Raw genomic sequence first — 21,068 nt, forward strand, 5'->3', positions numbered from 1 at the left:
TTTTGGTCGAAATTCATGTCCAAATCTTACCCCAAGATTCGTATATAGACATGGGTCAAAAATTACCACCCCCATAACTCGGTCAAATCTCATCCGATTTTCACGAAGTTTGGATTTTTCTTCATGGTTTTCCCTCTAGATTAATCTTGCATTCAAATCTCGACACTGATTTTACGGTCGAAATTCATGTCCAAATCTTACCCCAAGATTCGTATATAGACATGGGTCAAAAATTACCACCCCTATAACTCGGTCAAATCTCATCCGATTTTCAAGAAGTTTGGATTTTTCTTCATGGTTTTCCCTCTAGATTAATCTTGCATTCAAATCTCAACACCGATTGTTTGGTCGAAATTCATGTCCAAATCTTACCCCAAGATTCGTATATACCTATGGGTCAAAAATTACCACCCCCATAACTCGGTCAAATCTCATCCGATTTTCACGAAGTTTGGATTTTTCTTCATGGTTTTCCCTCTAGATTAATCTTGCATTCAAATCTCGACACCGATTTTTTGGTCGAAATTCATGTCCAAATCTTACCCCAATCTTCATGGTTTTCCATCCAGATTAATCTGGCATTCAAATCTGAACATCGATTTTTTAGTCGAAATTAATGTCCAAATATTAGCCCAAGATTCGTATATACCTATGGGTCAAAAATTACCACCCCCATAACTCGGTCAAATCTCATCCGATTTTCACGAAGTTTGGATTTTTCTTCATGGTTTTCCCTCTAAATTAATCTTGCATTTAAATCTCGACACCGATTTTTTGGTCGAAATTCATGTCCAAATCTTACCCCAAGATTCGTATATAGACATGGGTCAAAAATTACCACCCCCATAACTCGGTCAAATCTCATCCGATTTTCACGAAGTTTGGATTTTTCTTCATGGTTTTCCCTCTAGATTAATCTTGCATTCAAATCTCGACACCGATTTTTTGGTCGAAATTCATGTCCAAATCTTACCCCAAGATTCGTATATAGACATGGGTCAAAAATTACCACCCCCATAACTCGGTCAAATCTCATCCGATTTTCATGAAGTTTGGCTTTTTCTTCATGGTTTTCCCTCTAGATTAATCTTGCATTCAAATCTCGACACCGATTTTTTTGTCGAAATTCATGTCCAAATCTTACCCCAAGATTCGTATATAGACATGGGTCAAAAATTACCACCCCCATATCTCAACCAAATCTCATCCGATTTTCACGAAGTTTGGATTTTTCTTCATGGTTTTCCCTCCAGATTAATCTGGCATTCAAATCTGAACATCGATTTTTTAGTCGAAATTCATGTCCAAATATTAGCCCAAGATTCGTATATACCTATGGGTCAAAAATTACCACCCCCATAACTCGGTCAAATCTCATCCGATTTTCACGAAGTTTGGCTTTTTCTTCATGGTTTTCCCTCTAGATTAATCTTGCATTCAAATCTCGACACCGATTTTTTGGTCGAAATTCATGTCCAAATCTTACCCCAAGAATCGTATATAGACATGGGTCACCGATTTTTTGGTCGAAATTCATGTCCAAATCTTCCCCAAGATTCGTATATAGACATGGGTCAAAAATTACCACCCCCATATCTCGGCCAAATCTCATCCGATTTTCACGAAGTTTGGATTTTTCTTCATGGTTTTCCCTCTAGATTAATCTTGCATTCAAATCTCGACACCGATTTTTTGGTCGAAATTCATGTCCAAATCTTACCCCAAGATTCGTATATAGACATGGGTCAAAAATTACCACCCCCATATCTCGGCCAAATCTCATCCGATTTTCACGAAGTTTGGATTTTTCTTCATGGTTTTCCCTCCAGATTAATCTGGCATTCAAATCTGAACATCGATTTTTTAGTCGAAATTCATGTCCAAATATTAGCCCAAGATTCGTATATACCTATGGGTCAAAAATTACCACCCCAATAACTCGGTCAAATCTCATCCGATTTTCACGAAGTTTGGCTTTTTCTTCATGGTTTTCCCTCTAGATCAATCTTGCATTCAAATCTCGACACCGATTTTTTGGTCGAAATTCATGTCCAAATCTTACCCCAAGATTCGTATATAGACATGGGTCAAAAATTACCACCCCCATATCTCGGCCAAATCTCATCCGATTTTCACGAAGTTTGGATTTTTCTTCATGGTTTTCCCTCTAGATTAATCTTGCATTCAAATCTCGACACCGATTTTTTGGTCGAAATTCATGTCCAAATCTTACCCCAAGATTCGTATATAGACATGGGTCAAAAATTACCACCCCCATATCTCAACCAAATCTCATCCGATTTTCACGAAGTTTGGATTTTTCTTCATGGTTTTCCCTCCAGATTAATCTGGCATTCAAATCTGAACATCGATTTTTTAGTCGAAATTCATGTCCAAATATTAGCCCAAGATTCGTATATACCTATGGGTCAAAAATTACCACCCCCATAACTCGGTCAAATCTCATCCGATTTTCACGAAGTTTGGCTTTTTCTTCATGGTTTTCCCTCTAGATTAATCTTGCATTCAAATCTCGACACCGATTTTTTGGTCGAAATTCATGTCCAAATCTTACCCCAAGAATCGTATATAGACATGGGTCACCGATTTTTTGGTCGAAATTCATGTCCAAATCTTCCCCAAGATTCGTGTATAGACATGGGTCAAAAATTACCACCCCCATATCTCGGCCAAATCTCATCCGATTTTCACGAAGTTTGGATTTTTCTTCATGGTTTTCCCTCTAGATTAATCTTGCATTCAAATCTCGACACCGATTTTTTGGTCGAAATTCATGTCCAAATCTTACCCCAAGATTCGTATATAGACATGGGTCAAAAATTACCACCCCCATATCTCGGCCAAATCTCATCCGATTTTCACGAAGTTTGGATTTTTCTTCATGGTTTTCCCTCTAGATTAATCTTGCATTCAAATCTCGACACCGATTTTTTGGTCGAAATTCATGTCCAAATATTAGCCCATGATTCGTATATACCTATGGATCAAAAATTACCACCCCCATAACTCGGTCAAATCTCATCCGATTTTCACGAAGTTTGGCTTTTTCTTCATGGTTTTCCCTCTAGATTAATCTTGCATTCAAATCTCGACACCGATTTTTTGGTCGAAATTCATGTCCAAATCTTACCCCAAGATTCGTATATAGACATGGGTCAAAAATTACCACCCCCATATCTCGGCCAAATCTCATCCGATTTTCACGAAGTTTGGATTTTTCTTCATGGCTTTCCCTCCAGATTAATCTGGCATTCAAATCTGAACATCGATTTTTTAGTCGAAATTCATGTCCAAATATTAGCCCATGATTCGTATATACCTATGGATCAAAAATTACCACCCCCATAACTCGGTCAAATCTCATCCGATTTTCACGAAGTTTGGCTTTTTCTTCATGGTTTTCCCTCTAGATTAATCTTGCATTCAAATCTCGACACCGATTTTTTGGTCGAAATTAATGTCCAAATCTTACCCCAAGATTCGTATATAGACATGGGTCAAAAATTACCACCCCCATAACTCGGTCAAATCTCATCCGATTTTCACGAAGCTTGGCTTTTTCTTCATGGTTTTCCCTCTAGATTAATCTTGCATTCAAATCTCGACACCGATTTTTTGGTCGAAATTCATGTCCAAATCTTACCCCAAGATTCGTATATAGACATGGGTCAAAAATTACCACCCCCATATCTCGGCCAAATCTCATCCGATTTTCACGAAGTTTGGCTTTTTCTTCATGGCTTTCCCTCTAGATTAATCTTGCATTCAAATATGAACAGCGATTTTTTAGTCGAAATTCATGACCAAATCTTACCCCTAGCTAGATTCGTATATAGACATGGGTCGAAAATTACCACCCCCATAACTCGGTCAAATCTCATCCGATTTTCACGAAGTTTGGCTTTTTATACCCTGAACCCATTAAAAATGGGTATAAGGGTATATTGTATTTGTTCGAAAGCCAAATGTATGTAACAGGCAGAAGGAAGCAACTCCGACCCCATAAAGTATGTATATTCTTGATCAGCATAAGTAACTGAGTCGATCTAGCCATGTCCGTCTGTCTGTCTGTCCGTCCGTCCGTCCGTCCGTCTGTCCGTCCGTATGTATGAACGCAAGGATCTCAGAACCTATAAGAGCTAGAGACTTGAAATTTTAGATGTAGATGCTCCTAGCTCCCGCGCAGATCGAGTTTGTTTCCGATAATCGATAACTTACTCCGTTTCCAAGCAATCGATAAAAATCGATATCGATATCCTGTTTTTTGGGCAATTTTGGTAAATAATAAGAACTAGAGCCACCAAACTTGGCATATAGCTTCTAAAATAGAATGTATGCATTTGATGTTGGAAGAAGAGGGTTCAGGGTATCTCCTAGTCGGGAGCTCCCGACTAGAACCTCTTACTTGTTTTATATTGAAAAGGTTTGTACCTTATAATTTGTATATTTCTTTGTATTTTATACTTGGCTAACTAAATACTCCCCTTAGGTCCGTTTCGTTAGCCTGGTTCAATACATTCATGAACCCAGCTTTAGGTTTCTCAATTTGATTTCTACTCAACCACAAAATATGTTTAAATAAATGCAATTATTGAGACCAAAGTTTTTTATGCTTTGGAGACAAGCATTTTTAGCCCAGCTTGTGGCTTTGCTATAAACCCTAATTAACTTCATATTCTGCTGTTCAATTAAGACAAGGTTAAACCTCAATAGTCACATACAAAAGATTCGTGAAGTGTTTCATATTTTACCTATACATATATCCATCTAGTTGATCAGTTTAAAGGTCAACATAATCAGATGCTTAGCCAAATCATATATTGAAATGTGAGCTCTGAACGTTATAATGTTGTTATTTTCGATGAATAGATTTTGATAATCGCATATTGCCAGTTCACATTTGCAAAATGAAACTTTCTAAAGTCAATTATTTTATTGCCAATTTCCGCATCGAAAGCTTTGCGGGATAGTGTAAATGTGTGGCAAAGAGAAACCGCAGGGCGCATTACGCGTCATTCCCACACATCAGAAAACAGAGCACAAGCCCAATCCAAAGACCCCTTCCAGTCCAGTCCAGTGCAGTCCAATCTAATCCAATCCAATGCCATTCAAGTGAAATGCCAAGCAATGCAAATCAAACGCAGCCAAACCAAACCAATCCAATTCAGTTGTCTGTTGAACGGCCCCCTTTTCGTTTGGGGCGTTGGGGAATTGCCCTTGAAGTATAGAAAAGCGAAACCATTTGGACGTCTCTGAAAATAATTTGCTTCCTGGATCTACAGATCTGAGGGATCTCGGCAACTGGCAACTGGCAACTGGCTTGGGCAAAGCAAATTGCAGTCGGGTTGATTTTGACCGCCAGGCAAGTGACCACCGCAGTTGCCTTTGCAGCTACCAGCTCTGACGATCGGTTCTTGTTTCATTTGGCCTGGCATTCCGTTTGGATATGCATCTTGGGCATTTCTTTTCAATTACGGGCGGGCGCTACTATCTTTTTGCGGCTGCGGTTACCCTTAGCCACGGCCATGTAATTTGGCCATCAAACGCATGCATGTTTGATAAGCAGCCGGCGGCAAGCTAGCAGCAGGATCTGCTCGCATATCAAAAGACTCAAGACACGAACTGGCTCGACAGTTGGCATTTTCCATAACTTTTCATGGTTGTTTATGAGGCCGCGCCAGTTCGATGCGAATGTTTATTTTTTATTTTACAGTTGCGCACGGCAATTCAATAAATTAATTAATTAGAACATTTTTGTCACTGATTTTATCGCGCCGCAAATGCCGAGTTTTCATAACGCGTTCATTAACCAGCCAGACAGAGTGTCGGATCGCCTCCGTGTGTGCACTGCCCAAGCAACTGAGATAGATAAGATCCGCTCCAGCTAGGTGTATACATAATTATATACGACCAGCAGCTGACGATGTGCTGAAAGCCAAAGCTGCGCTCGCAGTCTTTCTAGGTTCATGTGTGCGCGCCTCTTAATTAAAGAGGCCACAGGCCGACGGAACCAAAATAATAGACATGAAAAACTATATGACATTAAGTGTTTATGTGCTGCTGCCCTCCCCCATACCCCTGGCGGGCCTGTTATTATTGTCATTAAAAGCGCTTACAACAATAATGAGCACATTTTTATAGCCACATCCATAGAGCAGTTGTTAAGTTTGGTTCTATTGTATGCTGGCTTGTCTGTGGCCCCAGCTAGACACTAAAATGATCTCGAGAATGTGTATATACTTGAGATAAGCAAGCACAAGAAATTTTATTTATCTTTTAGTTTGCCTTCTCGTCTGCTAGTCAACCACAGAGTTCTTGCTACTCCACTTGACAATACAGCCAAGCGCTGTTTGTTCAGCTGCACTTATAGGGTATATCATAGTCGTCGCCTCTGACCACTTGTTCATTTATACTGTTTTCCGCAGCCTTTTTTGCAGTGTCATTGACTTTGGGCAGCCGCCGCCAACGCTGTGCGTGCGCAAATTGCGCCAGGCAGAGCGCCAGCAAGCAGCTCGCATGCGATGACGACAATCCGACAAAAGCCAAGCAGCAACAAGAAGAACAACAGCAACAGCAACACTTAACATTGTAGCTAGCATTCGCGTTTTGTTTTGGCCATGAAATATAAATATACAAGCCACAATTAGAAGAAGCTACCAAAAAAATCTGCGGCCTGTCGCACTGGTCAGTGACTCGCAACGAATCAATTCTCTAGTGAATTTTAATAATTTTGGGCTGGCTGACTTATATAATGTTTGCATAGAATGCGAGAACGCTTTGATTTGCAAGTTTGTTGCCTAAGTCTTTTGTTGATTTGCAAGTTTGTTGCCTAAGTCGTTTGTTGCTCGAATTCTTTGGGGCTCTTTTGCATTGTACCAAGCTGAATGGCTGGCAATCAATATGCAATATGCTCAGGAGTGCCAGCTATGCCGTCATCAATCTCAACAGCTTTTGGCATGCGGTCCATCAATGCCCAACAACAACAACAACAACAGCAACTTCTCACAGTTGGCTTAATAAACGCGCGTTTTGGCTAAAAGCCAAGCAAAATTCTGGTGTAGCGAAAGCAGAACAACAACAACAGCAACATCAAAAGAACAAGAACAACAGCGAACAAACAAACGATCGACAGAGCGAACGGCAGGCCGACAACAGCAACAGGAACAACAACAACTAGACAACAAATAAATATGATTAATTTGCCACATGCAGTTAGACATGCAATTTATCATGCGGACGGCAAATGCAAAAGTCAGTAAATGTTTTTCCGCACTTCCCCCCCCCCCCCCCCCCCCCCCCTCCCACCCTCACTCTCTCTCACGCTTTTTATATATCTTTCTGTATGTGTGTTTGTCGAGTTCTCAATGCGTATCTTCATCTCCCGTTGCGGGTCAGTGCGTCTAATAGATTAAATAAATTTCGCATAAATTATGCAATTGTTGCGAGCAATATTTTAGCCAGCTGCCGCCCCAGGCTCCCCAGGCATTACGCACCACCTCCTCTCTCTCTCTCTCGCTCTCTCTCTCTTTCGTGTGCGTATCTACTTTTATTTCTGGCTTATTAATTTCCATGGGGCGCTGATCCTGTTCTGGCACCGCAGCGCCGTTATTTGCCTGGCGTCGGCAGCGTTTCAAATGTCTCTACGCACTGCGCTTTTTTTTCGCCTGTTTGGTAATTAAAAACCCAACGAGCCACTTGGCCAGTTCGACACTTAGACACCTGGACACATGGACAGCTGGACACCTGGACATCGACATGGTCGTGAACGTGGACTGGGCGACATTGCGCCTAACGGTAAGCGGCAGCAGTTTCTTGGCGAGCGTAGGTTGTACACAGGATTAGCTTCAGGTTTGCTTTTTGCTGCTCATAAAATTTACATAATATTTGCTCCAGATTCTGCGCACACACAATCACACACACGCACACAACTGTATCACCTGTCGCTTGGCTTTGCTTTCACACGCAAAAAAAACTTAAACTGGCCAAGCTTATGGCCATGGTCTACACTTATCGGGCCACAGACCTCATAAATATGCACACTGCGCCCTTGCGCTGCAGACAGTTGACAATTTTTTGTCACATTTGCAGCAATAAGAAGAAGCAGGAATTGCTCAGAAGACGCGTGCTTGACTAGCAGCTACCCTGTAATTGGAGCTTAGATAACTTGGGTATAAACCTCCAGAAATGCATCATCCCATCATTTATTGCCAGAGCTATAGAGCTGCGTTTTCGAAAATGTCAGCTCTCACATATCTTAGAAATAAAGTAATTATTTCTAGTTGTAAAAACATATGTAGGTTGGCTTCATTTTGGGCAACAGCTTGTGAATTTAAAGACAGTCAAATTAATATCCATTTGAGATAATATTAATTAGAACGAGGGAAGAATACTGTAGAGCTTTAAGCTTTAAGCCAGTTTTCAATTGGTTAAACATTTGGTTTATTAGAAAGAACATTAAAGTCGATTTCAAGCCGTTTTTGTTTAAGACTGGACTGTTAAATCATTTATCATTAAGCTTATATCAAACGCTTCACTTCCACAAAGCGATGAAAACACAATACAACTGTAAAATTTTATAGATTGCAATTAGTGGCTGCATCATAAAGATATTTATGTTCTTCAAGATTCTCGACCAAACAAACAAACAAGCAAACTAATTGTTTCTCGCCACACACCTTTGAATACAAATCTTTTGTTACGAGAAACAAGACAATTTCAATGCGTCAATTTGAAATGGAATTTGAAGAAGAATTCGTGCTGCTAGCCAAATTTCAGACATATTTGTAGCTCAAGCATTGAACCAAAACAATGCAAGTAGGTTCCCAAAGCCTAACTAAACCGAGCATAACTAAAACCTGACTGGCTTGTAAAACCTATGCTAAATTCCCATGCCGAATTTGTATGCAGTTATATCATTTTGAGCTGCAAAGTCGATTAAAAGAGCTTGCAGCACAACTAAACCACTTCTGTTACATATTTCCATGTTGCAGTTGCAGTTGCCGTTGTTGCTGCTGCTGCTGCTGCTGCCTAATACAATTAGTCTTGTGTAATACGCATGGCTTTTGCTTTTGCTTTTGCTGGCTGCCCAGCTCTGGAGGAGTGCCAAACCCGTTAAGTGTTGCGAGTGTGGCGGTATACAGTTAGAGTTGGTCTCTGGCCAGGTTCATGCTACGCAATTCACGACACACACACACACACACGTAGACATCGCGTACACACATGCACCGCAATTGAAATGCCTTGGGAGCGCGAATTGATTGTGCGGCTGGCCAGCGCTGTGCAGAGTTTAAAGCCTTTTAGGCCTTCATTTTGGCCGCGTCGCTCCGCCTGCCATGCAGTATGTCAGATTTTGTGTTTCGGCCCGTTGCCAAAATGGTCAGGCTAACGGTAAAAGTCTGACCAAATCGAAAATAACAACATTTTATTCGTGTTTTTATTATTTTTTGTTGGATTTTTGCTGCTGCTGCTTCTCCTTGGTGCTGGTTAATTAAAGCCAACGCGAGAGTGAGTTGTCCTTGTCCAACAATGGACTCCAACTTGCAGCAATAGCCATATGGACGCAGCTTCAGCTGCAGCTTCACAAACCGATATACATCCAATCGGATTGTAATTCAATAAAATGCCGGCACAAAGATGGCGTGCACTTGATGACAAATGCCTGGGCAGAGCATGGCAGGGCAGAGGAGTTACTACAGGGGCCAGGGGCCAGTCAGGGGCAGGCTTGAGCAGACAGCGGCCCTTAAAGCGAGCCGACGCCTTTCGATTTGCTCGTTTTCTTATCGCTGCCTTTTAATCTGCCAAATGCCGCACAGCCTCCACTGCGAGTACAGGCTCTGCACAGCTTATTTTTTTCCAGCTAACTCACAGCGGGCACTTAAAGCGGACAGCGGCAAGAGGGGCGATTGCAACGCATTGTTTTGCTAAGCCCATCGGCGACCTTAACCCATTGACATGCTGGTGGTCAAGCGACAAAAGGATTAATTTGATTGACAGCTAAAGGCTATGCAACATAAGTGCATTCGGACTACTAACATAAACAAAAAAGCTTGCCTTTTACTCAGACTTAAAAATAACAAACAATTTTAACGTTGATCCTTTTATTAAAACATATTTTTAAAATAAATTGCTATCACTTTCTGGCAGTTTTTTGAGGCAACTTTTCACAACTTTTTAACTTAACAGTATTCTGTCATTCCATTAGCTGTTAACGTATGTAGCACAGCTTAGAATAGCAGAATTCTGTTAACTGACAGCCCGCTTTTATTGCAACAGAAGCTTAACAGCTTGATATCTTTGCGCAACTAAGAATTCTGTTAACCTACAGCCCGCTTTTATTGCAACAGAAGCGTTACAGCTTGACACCTTTGCGTAACTTTCGAAGATAACAGAGCCATAAAGTCTCATCATTATAATTGAAATACACTAACTTAACAGATCGATAGCTCAGAACAGCTTAATAAATGTTAATTAACTTTAAAAACAAAAATATTAAAAACAAGCATAATAGAACATGTTTTTTTTAAAACAGGTATAATACAATGGAATAATGGAACTGCTTTTAGATTCTATAACAAAAATCAAACCAAAAAAAAAACAAAAATTAAATTAAATATTGTCTTAAATCCCGAAAAGAAATGTTTAAGCTGTGGGTCATGAGCAAATCAATGGTAATGGCAACAATGGGTTAAGAGTTCAGAGGGGAGGTTGGACAACATGAGGCCAGCCAGCACAGACACGAGTTTGCGGACTGCAGTTGCCCCAATCGCAGCTCGATTTTATTAGCTTAGCAAAAGGCTTTGATTGTTGTTGTTCTTGTTGTTGTTCCGGCTGCTGCGCTTGTCTAGACGGGCAATTTTTCACACACACATGCACACACACACACACACATATGAGCGGGACTTGCTCTAAAATTGGCATTTTTCACACACATAAGGCAAAAATGTAAAGCGCAGTCGCGAGTCCAAGACTCGCAGCCGGAGTCAGCGTCAGAGGCACAGACAGAGGCAGAGTCAAGCGGTTTATTTGCCTTGTGTGGCATCAGCTTCATCATCATCCTGCCCGGGCCTGTCTGTGGCATTGGTTCAGCTAGTGGCTCTGCCTGTGCCTGTGCCTGAAACTGGCCTGGACTTGGACATCGTATAGTATATTGTTGGACTGGCCAGCCCGTTGGCATAATGTGGTCGGGAGAGCGAGCGTACAACGTTTGGCGCGCAATTTCTTTATTATTACGAGCATTTCGTTTGTTGTCCTTTTAGGCAGTGCCCGCAACTCTGTGGCAAGCTCTGTGGCGACTGTCGCTTGTCAAAGCGTACTGATCATTATTGTTGTTGTTGCTCTTTTGTGGCTAGTTTATGTTGTGCCTGCTGCTCCCCCTCACACAATGCGATTGTCAATGTTTTGTCTTAATGCCAGCTCTCCAGCCACATAATGTTGTTGTTGTTGCTTGTGTCGCATGTTATTTAAATGGACGCTGCTTGACTGCGAAGATTTACAACTGGGCAGCACATCGATATATTATGCCATGGCAAGTTCGTTGTCTAAGTCATTCGTTTGTTGTTGATTCGTTCTGTCCATAAATTAAATGATGCACACAGCCACTCAAACCGAGAGCGGGGGGCCAGACAGACAGAGAGAGCGGGCGAGGCAGGGTATAAAGCAGCCCAACGCAAGGTCGACGTCGCGTGTGCTGCTTAGCCAGCAATTAAACGAGTTAATCACAGTTCGATGATTTGTCCGTTTCCTTTTTGGCCCTGGCAGTTGGTTCTCTCAGGCCGAAGTCTGTGTGCGCTCAGCTGTGACGCTTATAAGCAAAAAGCTGCAAGTCAATGAGATCATCAATTCGCGCTTACGAACACTTTGTCAAGCAGTGAAACATACTAAAATGAAATAATTTGTTTAAGTATAACAAATCTCAGTCTTAAGATCTCATAGCTTAAGACAATGCTTGGCCAAGTTTCATTGGGCTTTTGTTAACTTTTACTTTTCCTAATGCAGATGCTAGAAAATAAGTTTCGCTTAGGCGTTGGTTTCTTCTTTTTTTTCCCCCTCTTTCTTTGAGGCACGCCCCACGCTGGCAGCCCAGTAATTTAGCTTTCAGCTTTTGCTGCTGTTGCTTTCTGTCTGCCAGCCTGCCACAGCTGCCCCGTCGGCTATGAAGTTGTGCTCTTGAGAGCTGCTGCTACTCGAGACTGTCGCTCAGTTCTGGCGCGTCTCGCGCGCTCTGCTGTTCAATTATAGACGTCTGCGCGCAAAGAGCCAGACCATAAGTCAGCCTTATAATATGTAGCTTAAATATATATAAAAATATATTTATATATATATATACTTTTTGTGTATCTGTTTCTGTATCTGTTTTCTGTTTGTGTATATTAGGCTGCATTTTGTTTTAAACCAACTCAATTGGGACCTGTTTCGCCTACACGTTTGAGTGTCGCGAGTTTTTTATCGCTTCATTTTTTGCGCAATTTTTGCACTTGAGTAACGCGTTTATAAATAAAAGCTGCTTGGCTTTTTTTTACGTATATGGCAGTACTTACGCGTACCCGCAGAAAGGCCAATGTCAGGCTCTTATTGGCAACGCGTTCCACTTCTTCTGCCCTTTTTGCTGTGTACTTACAAGTATAATAAGTAAAACTCTCGGTCTGGCCCGAGCGCATGATTGCTTTTTAATAAGCACCACCACACGTCTATATACATGTATATGATACATATATATGTATATATGGTGTATCGCATCGTATGTGGGCATAAATTTCATATTTTTCTCTCCCTCTGCCTTCTCTGTGCTTTGATATTATCTTGTACCATGGACAATGTTGTTTTTATGCCCTGCACTAAAACGCTTATTAAAACATTGTCAGCGACTAAGACGACTCTCTAAATACTGTTTAATGCTATTGATTTGGTCCAGATTTCGGTATATTTAACATATGTACTCAGTATTCAAACCAATAATATTTTTCGCTCAAATAAAGTACAAGTACAAAAAGAAATTCTTATTTTGACAATTTCTTATTCAATTGCCAAACATTTATTTATTATTATTATATTATTATTTTTATATTATTATTATTATTATGTTATTATTATTATATTATTATTACTTCTTCCTAATGTCTAGGGTATTTCATTGCCCAAGTTGGCTGTTCTATCAGCTCAAATATAGTATTATTTTTTTTTTTAGTTCATTTTCAGCGTGTCATGTTGCCCTTCCTGTGTTGTGGCTTGTGTAGGTGTTTTCTTTTTGTTTTTTTTTTTTTTGTCTTGTTTTTGTTGTCTTCGCCGTGTTGCTTTTGTTTTTGCCGCTTTTGTTTGCTGCCTCCCAACTCTCTGTATGGCAACCTGCAGCACCCGGCTCAGGTTAATGACTAATGTGTGGGTCTTTGTTTTTGTGAATATGCATAAGTTTATGAGCGCGTTGCTAGTGGGTGGGGTGTTGTGTCGGCTTATAAGGCAGACAGAGCCACAGTTCGGACAGGCGGTGAGTGAATCATGGCTCAGGGCCCACACTTGAGCTAACTGGCAACTTTATTAGCCAAGTTCGTTGCCAGAGTCATTTGTTTCGCTTTGAACGCTTTTTTTGCAGCAAAAGCTACCCTAACAAACCGTTAAACGCTCGCTAACATTCACACACACACACACACAGATAAAAACTGATAGAGCGAACGCCCACGCGCATATTGAAGATCGCTAAGCTACAAATAGCCGTGGAGCGAGCGCACTTCAAGCGAAAACGAGGTCAGTTTTGCGGCGAAATAACCATTTTCGTATTTCATTGCGCACAAAACATGACATCATGAGCTTAACAGCGCATGTGTGTGTGTGTGCGAGTCAAAGCTTAATTGCAGCTGTGCTAAAGCTTTTTGCACTTAAGATACCTATATACAAATATAAAATATTTTACTGGCGATTTGCTCGCCACTTACCCTTTGCATGCGCTAATCCACAATACACGAATGCTGCCAGGCATATGGCATGCCACAATTGATGCGTTGCAAACATTTTCGCCGCCATCAAAAATTTGTATCTAATTAGTCGAAACGGAAAGACAAACGGCATTATTAAATATTGGATTGCACAAAAGAACAGCAGTGGCAACGGCCAACGGCACATGCTCCACAAGAGCCTCCACACATTTCATTTGTATTCTTTAACAGTCATACACACACGCACACACACACACTCACACAGACACACTGTTATATTATGAAACAAAGCCGTAGTGCTAAAGAGAATGCCAGTCAAGTAGCGGCCGAGGCTGCTGGCCAACGGCTAGTGGTAAACGTCGAATACGTCGAAAACTCAACAAATCAACGGCAAATAAACACAAAAAAACACACACACGCACACACATGCATGCACACATGCATATAGTCTGCACGTCTTCGCCTTACTTAACGCTGAACACGACGAAAACACGTCCAAGCCGCACGCTGGTCGCGAGGTAACTGAATATCCGCAGCCAGCTGAGCATCAGTTGAAGCCGACGCTTGCGCCTGCGCGTGACGTCTGTTGCTTTTTTGTTCGCATCGCTGGGCCAATGTGGCCACTGTGCAGCGCTTACTGAATTTCTTGAGGCGCAGCGCGGGGCGCCCAAAGAGTTGTTTATACTCTAAAATCGACAAATAAAAATATATTTACATATACATATTTTGATTATAAGCAAATTAAACTGTGTTAAATTAACAGCACGAAATAATAACTGATCCAGTCAAAAGCTATTGAAAGAGAGAGGGGGGAGAGCGAGAGCGATAGGGGAGAGTGAGAGCGAGAGCGAGAGAGGAGAGCGAGCTTGCGGCAGCCATGCACACTAACACACTCGCACACTCATAGAATGTGTGTGATAAAAATCAGCCGGCTGCAAACGACTTAAATGAGAAATTGTGGGAGCGCAGTTTTTTTTTTTGCAAGCAATTACATAATCTGGCCTTTGTTATTGTTGCTGCTGCAGCCGCTGACATTGGCGCCATTGTTGGTTTTAGTTGTTGCTGTCAAAGCAAACATTTAATTGTTGTCGCCAGCAGCAGAAGCAGCAGCAGGTTCTCAGTCAACTCAGCTAATCTAACAATGCATAAATTATATCAGACACCGAAACTTTGCTACACTGGAGTTCACTGTACTGAACTAACTTCCGCTTTTTGACGCTTTGCAACACCTTCAAGCAGGCAGAACCGTTCTTTTGGTGGTCATTTGGCGCAGTTCACCCCAGTTGAGGCACAAGCATCGGTGCTTGGACCGGACCTAAAACCATTATGCCATGTTATATGCACTCAATTTCACACTTGTTGGCCGCGCGTGCTCCTCCACTAAAGTGCACTGTTTTTATTGTTCGGCCTGTCCAGGCAGGCACCACACACACACACACACACATACACACACACTTGTTAGTTTTCCAAGCCAATGGGCAGTGGAGCTGATGTGCCAAAAGCTCTGCGCCTATCATTAGGCCAGCTGGCCAGTGAAGCCACAGGGACGGTGGGCGACGAGGGGTCGCGGTTAACAGCAACGGTAAATGACGTGCAAATAAATGCAGTCAACGATGCGCGCTAATTAAATTTGCCTATTATATTTAAGCGAGCACTAACCAAGTTTTATACAACACAATTAATTAAACATAAACTACAATTGGTAAATAAATCAATTTAGAAAAGTTTTCAATTAAAGTTTTTTTTTTTTTTTCAGTCAGTCTCAAATGTAAAAAATATTAAAATATAAGTGATTTGATCATTTAATATTATTATATTCTATAGGAAAATATAAAACATTTGTAATATATTTTTTATGATCAATTTTTATCCAAGCTAAGCGCGAACTTTAAAGTCTGTTAAAAATATTTTCCTATCTACGTGCCCTGTTATCCGTGCTAAAAAAAAAAATTGGTTGCTGTCTATGCTTAATGCATGTACGCCCATACAAATGGTTGCGCAGCTAAAAATTACACTAGATGGCGCCAGCTATATATAAATTCGTTAAATTTTGAAATCTTTTGCGGCATCTGAAATTAATATTTTCAGCCAAAATTAAAATTCTTGCATTTCTGCCGAATGGAAATATACTCGACTTAGCCCAAATACAATTAAATTTTGTTATTAATTAATGAATTAATGTTAAATTAGATGCACAACATTATAAAGTTCTACAGCAAATAGCTTTTACAGACAAAACACATTGCACCTTCAATATTCCTATGTACGAATATACACACATACATACAAACGTATCGAAGAAAATGATTAAGCACAGAGAGATGCTTGCGAAAGAGAAACCAAAGCATAACCAGAAAAAGTTCGACGGCACAAAGTTAACGCCAAATTCCTAGAAAACAGACTTTGCTCGGCGCCATTCGTTTGTCTCGCTCGCACTCGCTGTCTTTAAAGCCGATCGTCGTCCTAACGGGACTATGCTCTTCAACATATACATACATACACGCATTACATTTATATTTATATTTGATGAATTATGCAGCTACACTTATAGGCCGGGAGATGTGCAATATGAATATAATTAAAAACATATTCACACATAGCACGGCCTAAAAATGCTTACATAAGGCGCGAAGCAATACGCTATACGCAGTATTTTCCAAATTGTTTTAATTTTCCATATATCGAAGAGAGCACGGTTCATTTTTAGGCCGGGAGATGTGCAATATGCTAAATAAATTGATTAAGCTCCACATATTGTCACAAATACCGTCCTTAAAATGGTCATGCGGACGCACTAGTTTTTCCAGCTATAAGTTTTCATGGCGGGAAATGGCGGAAAACGTACACACATTGAACAACACTGGACACGGCCTGCAAAATATAGCTTGCGAACATTAATTGAACTTGTGCGCAATCTTGTGTTTAATGGAATCTCTATTTTTCCGGCCGTGAAAAGTGCAATACTTGTAAAAATAAAAAAAGAATTGACACTGACCACAGCCGAAAAACTAGGGATACTTTTGACAATAAGAAATTGCACTATAATTCAGGAACAGAACAGAAAATTAAAAGTACACTACTGAGAAAGCTTACGCCTTTTACTTATCGTAACTATATTCGATTTTAAATTGGTCCTTCCAAAAAAAAATAAGCGCAAGTCCCAATCTGTCTGCCAGACGAGCTGCTCGGGACGACGAAAAAGTTATAATGACAAGCTTCAACATTTACAGCGAATTATGAGTTGCGTACAGAGACTGTTAGGATAACAGCAGGAGCTGTTAATCAATTGAAAGGGCTGTTATGATAATCGATCGCAATTCGCAATTGTGATTGCAATTCTCGATAGTTTGGCTGAGTATATAATTGAAAAATATTAAGTAAAGTTTATTTTACATAATAAATTTCGTATTGCAGAATATACACAAAAGCTTAACTTATAATCTACTTATCATTATCTATCATTAGTTTCGTAAGTTCCATTAATTTTGGTTTCATTTCCTTGTAGTACCCCGTTTGCTGATGCATCAGGGCGTAAAGTTTAACGCGCTCATTCTGAATGCTTTGTATACGTTCCCGATTCTCTCTGCTCTTTGCCATGGCAATCTGAGAAAATACATATTTAATTTATAATATCAGACCATAATAGTTTTACTAGAACTGACCCCAATAGCTTTTTCCTGAGAAACTATTTGCTTTTGGATAAATCGAATGCTGGAATCCATGAGGCGCATGCGCACCGGCCTTGTCCGTTCCTCTGGCGTCAGTTTATGAACGTTCCTGCAATTAATAATTGGGTTAATGTTACAGCCAACCAGATAACCAGCTGTTTTCAGAACTTACCAGTTAGTGCCTTTATAGGGTTCAAACTTTTCCTTAAGCACCTCCATGGTAATCAACTTCTTGCCAACATCATTGGACACAAAAAAATTATCGTTTATCTTGGGCAACACCTGGCTCATTCTCGCGCGTACACGTTCGATTAGAGTATCCTTGTTTAGGATAGTGTTCTCATGTTCCAATAGAATTGCTGCAAACGGTTCCAAGCACATGGCGCTGAAATTGTAAATGCACATTAATAATAGTATGGACGCTTGCAATTCAAATTCAATTTCAACTTACCTCATGTCCGCAAAGATTTCCATAAGCGCTTTATCGTATTCTGCTTTTACTTTACCCGCAATTGGGCTGTGCCTTTTGAAGGCTTCTTCAATGTTTGGTTCTGATACAGGCATTCGGGCCGGATGCGACATGTTTTAAACAATACAAATTAACAATAACAAATTTGACGCGGCTTTAGCTTGGGTGGACAGTGTGACCACAGCTCTCAACAGCTGCTAACTATGGATGCATTCGTTGGCTATCGGTGGGCCACCACATTACCACAGTCGATAACTTATCGTGTCTTATCGGTCGTTTGGAATATCTAACAAATTTTTTAAGATAGTTTTTGTTTACTTATAAGTTGGTATTGCATAAAAAGCCGCCAAAATGGGTAAACGACAGCATCAAAAGGATAAAATGTAAGTTATACAGTCTAATAATTAGCTAATTACTCACTGCTGCTCACTGTTATTAGGTACTTAACGTACACCGAGTGGACCGAGTTCTATGGTGGCAAAAAAGTGGAATCCTTGGAGAATGAACATATTAAATTTAAACGTTTACCATTTGGCAATTGCTGCATAACCATGGCACCATTCGAAATGCCGTACAGTGATCTCAATGGGAATGTCTTCGAGTATGAGGCGATATTGACATTCTTGAAGGCATTTAAAGTCAATCCCATTACTGGCCACAAAATGGACTCCAAATCCTTGATTAAACTTAACTTTCACAAAAATGCCAACGACGAATACCATTGCCCCGCGTTGTTTAAGCCCTTCAGCAAAAACTCGCACATTGTGGCTGTGGGCACAACGGGCAACGTTTACTGCTGGGAGGCAATCGATCAGTTAAACATTAAGACCAAAAACTGGAAAGACTTGGTTGATGATACACCATTCCAACGCAAGGATATTATCACAATACAAGATCCCCAGCATTTGGAAAAGTTCGATATATCCAAGTTCTATCACATCAAGAAAAATTTGCGTGTGTTAACAGCTGAAGAGCAGCTGGAGCGCAAGGATCCCCTGGGACGCATCAAGACCATGAATATGGAAACGAAGGAGACGCTGGCACAGCTACAGAAAGATTATCAACCAGCGGAAGAGGCACCATCTGGTTCTAAACGCACAGCAGACAAGTTTAACGCGGCGCACTACTCAACCGGCGCAGTTGCAGCCAGCTTTACATCCACTGCCATGATGCCTGTATCCCAAAGCGAGGCAGCTATCATTGACGATGATCTTGTCAAGTACGAGCGGGTCAAGAAGAAGGGCTATGTGCGGCTGAACACAAATTTCGGGCCGCTCAACTTGGAACTCTATTGCGAGCAGACCCCACGCGCTTGTGACAATTTTATTAAGCATTGCGCAGATGGCTATTATAACAACGTGCTGTTTCACCGTTCCATAAGGAACTTTATTGTGAGTAACACTCGACTTGGCGCTAATTTCAATAGTAACATTATTTGTTTTACCATAGATACAAGGAGGGGATCCAACAGGCACAGGTGCTGGTGGTAAATCGATATGGGGAAAGATGTTTGAGGACGAGTTCAAGCCTAATCTAAGCCACACGGGACGCGGCATGCTGTCAATGGCTAATTCGGGGCCCAATACAAATGGCTCCCAGTTGTGAGTAGCCATTGAAGTAACTAATAAATTCAACTGGTGGTTACTCTCTCTATTCCTCTATAGCTTCATTACCTATCGCTCATGCAAGCAGCTCGACGGTAAACACACAATTTTTGGCAAATTAGTTGGAGGCCTTGAGACACTGCAGAAAATGGAAAACATTGAGGTGGACAACAAGGACAGGCCCATTGAGGACATCATAATAGAGAACGCTCAGGTGTTCGTTAATCCATTCGAAGAAGCTGTCGAGCAGCTGGCCAAAGAGCGTGCAGAAGAAGCGGCCAGCAAACAGGTGGCGGCCATAAAGCTTGAGCAGCAAAAACGTTTAAACGAACCGCTTAAAAAGTACCGTGAAGGAGTGGGCAAATATCTAAAACCAAGTGCGCCCAAAAACCCAGAACCACAATCACAATTGCCTGGAGCGCAGCCTGCGAAAAAGAAGAAGCATACAAACGGTTTTGGCGATTTCTCCAGCTGGTAGCTGTACTCAAATAAACACATATTTTCAATAAGCGTACACTGCTTCACTTTTCATTCTCTTCACGTTCACGACTTTGCCAGGTCTTCTTCATCTCCTGCAATTTGCCTTGCCGGCGTTTACGCTCCGAGGACTTTTTCTGATCGAGCACTTTCTGTTGTGCTGCAATTGACTGTTCTCCGTTTAGGTGCGCATCGAGCTTATCCAACAATATTTTACGTGCCTCAATCCGGTTCTTGGAAGCCAAACGATGTAGATGACACTTGACGGTTATGCCAGTTGGAAGATGACGTAGAAAGACGCAATTGTTGGTTTTGTTTACGGCTTGTCCACCCGGTCCGCTGCCGCGCATTAATGTCTCCTCAATGTCCGACTCCTGGAGACTTGGGTAGCGTGAGTAGTCCAAGTGAGCCGTGGACGCCAGCCGGCACAGGTTGCTGGAGAGTGAACCAGCCAAAGATCGCAACTTGAGCATTACTAGAGTATTCGGCCTTTCTTGAGCAATGTTTCGCCGCGCTGTGGTAAATTTTAAATTATTTGAATTGTAATTATTGTGATATAATAAGAAAAACACACCTTAAAATTGAACTCAATCTCTAAGGGACTTGTTAGGTGTCGATGCTCACGGAACTCGTGCCGCACTCGACCCAGAAAGTAATTTTTATCCGTGAGCTTCAGGTGATTGCCGTATTTGATAAGATGCTTATAAAGGCGGAGCACCTGTTGTCGGGTTGGTTGAAACATATTCTTTTAAATCCCAACAAGAATTTGTTGTTCTCGCATACGCATGTAACTAAATTGCTGCCAGACTAAAAAAAAAACAGAGTTGCCATATCGGCTGTACGGCTCACCATATGCGAACTATATCAGCTGTTGGCAGCACATGGTATTTTCATATGATAAACA

General features: G+C 41.1%; 5 protein-coding genes across 5 annotated transcripts in view; 1 reads left to right on the plus strand and 4 right to left on the minus strand.

The window, feature by feature from the left end:
* LOC115761833 overlaps positions 1–14,446 on the minus strand; it is a 30,533-nt gene extending 16,087 nt beyond the window's left edge. The window contains exons 1-2 of the mRNA XM_030703797.1: positions 14,415–14,446; positions 13,947–14,047 (exon numbers count right to left, since the gene is read on the minus strand). Coding sequence (XP_030559657.1) covers positions 13,947–14,034 — 88 coding nt within the window. The 5' untranslated portion in view covers positions 14,035–14,047; positions 14,415–14,446. The remainder of the gene's footprint in view (positions 1–13,946; positions 14,048–14,414) is intronic.
* Positions 14,447–17,353: 2,907 nt separating this feature from the next.
* Positions 17,354–18,273, minus strand: LOC115761395. The gene is made up of 4 exons (XM_030703156.1): positions 18,066–18,273; positions 17,787–17,999; positions 17,609–17,723; positions 17,354–17,549 (listed from the first exon to the last, which is right to left on the minus strand). Exons 1-4 carry the CDS (start codon positions 18,194–18,196, stop codon positions 17,388–17,390), a joined length of 621 nt encoding a protein of 206 aa, XP_030559016.1. The 5' UTR covers positions 18,197–18,273; the 3' UTR covers positions 17,354–17,387.
* Positions 18,274–18,359: 86 nt separating this feature from the next.
* Positions 18,360–20,187, plus strand: LOC115761387 (RING-type E3 ubiquitin-protein ligase PPIL2). Its single transcript, XM_030703143.1, has 4 exons — positions 18,360–18,466; positions 18,523–19,474; positions 19,533–19,684; positions 19,748–20,187. Exons 1-4 carry the CDS (start codon positions 18,435–18,437, stop codon positions 20,163–20,165), a joined length of 1,554 nt encoding a protein of 517 aa, XP_030559003.1. The 5' UTR covers positions 18,360–18,434; the 3' UTR covers positions 20,166–20,187.
* Positions 20,187–20,656, minus strand: LOC115761406 (probable peptide chain release factor C12orf65, mitochondrial). The gene has a single exon (XM_030703167.1). It carries the CDS (start codon positions 20,635–20,637, stop codon positions 20,209–20,211), a length of 429 nt encoding a protein of 142 aa, XP_030559027.1. The 5' UTR covers positions 20,638–20,656; the 3' UTR covers positions 20,187–20,208.
* Positions 20,596–20,978, minus strand: LOC115761416 (MIEF1 upstream open reading frame protein). The gene is made up of 2 exons (XM_030703177.1): positions 20,739–20,978; positions 20,596–20,678 (listed from the first exon to the last, which is right to left on the minus strand). Exons 1-2 carry the CDS (start codon positions 20,904–20,906, stop codon positions 20,640–20,642), a joined length of 207 nt encoding a protein of 68 aa, XP_030559037.1. The 5' UTR covers positions 20,907–20,978; the 3' UTR covers positions 20,596–20,639.
* Between the last annotated feature and the right edge of the window lie 90 nt (positions 20,979–21,068).

The sequence above is a fragment of the Drosophila novamexicana genome, unplaced genomic scaffold, assembly GCF_003285875.2.
Source record: "Drosophila novamexicana strain 15010-1031.04,08,12 unplaced genomic scaffold, DnovRS2.1 tig00000008-arrow-pilon, whole genome shotgun sequence".
NCBI lineage: Eukaryota > Metazoa > Arthropoda > Insecta > Diptera > Drosophilidae > Drosophila > Drosophila novamexicana.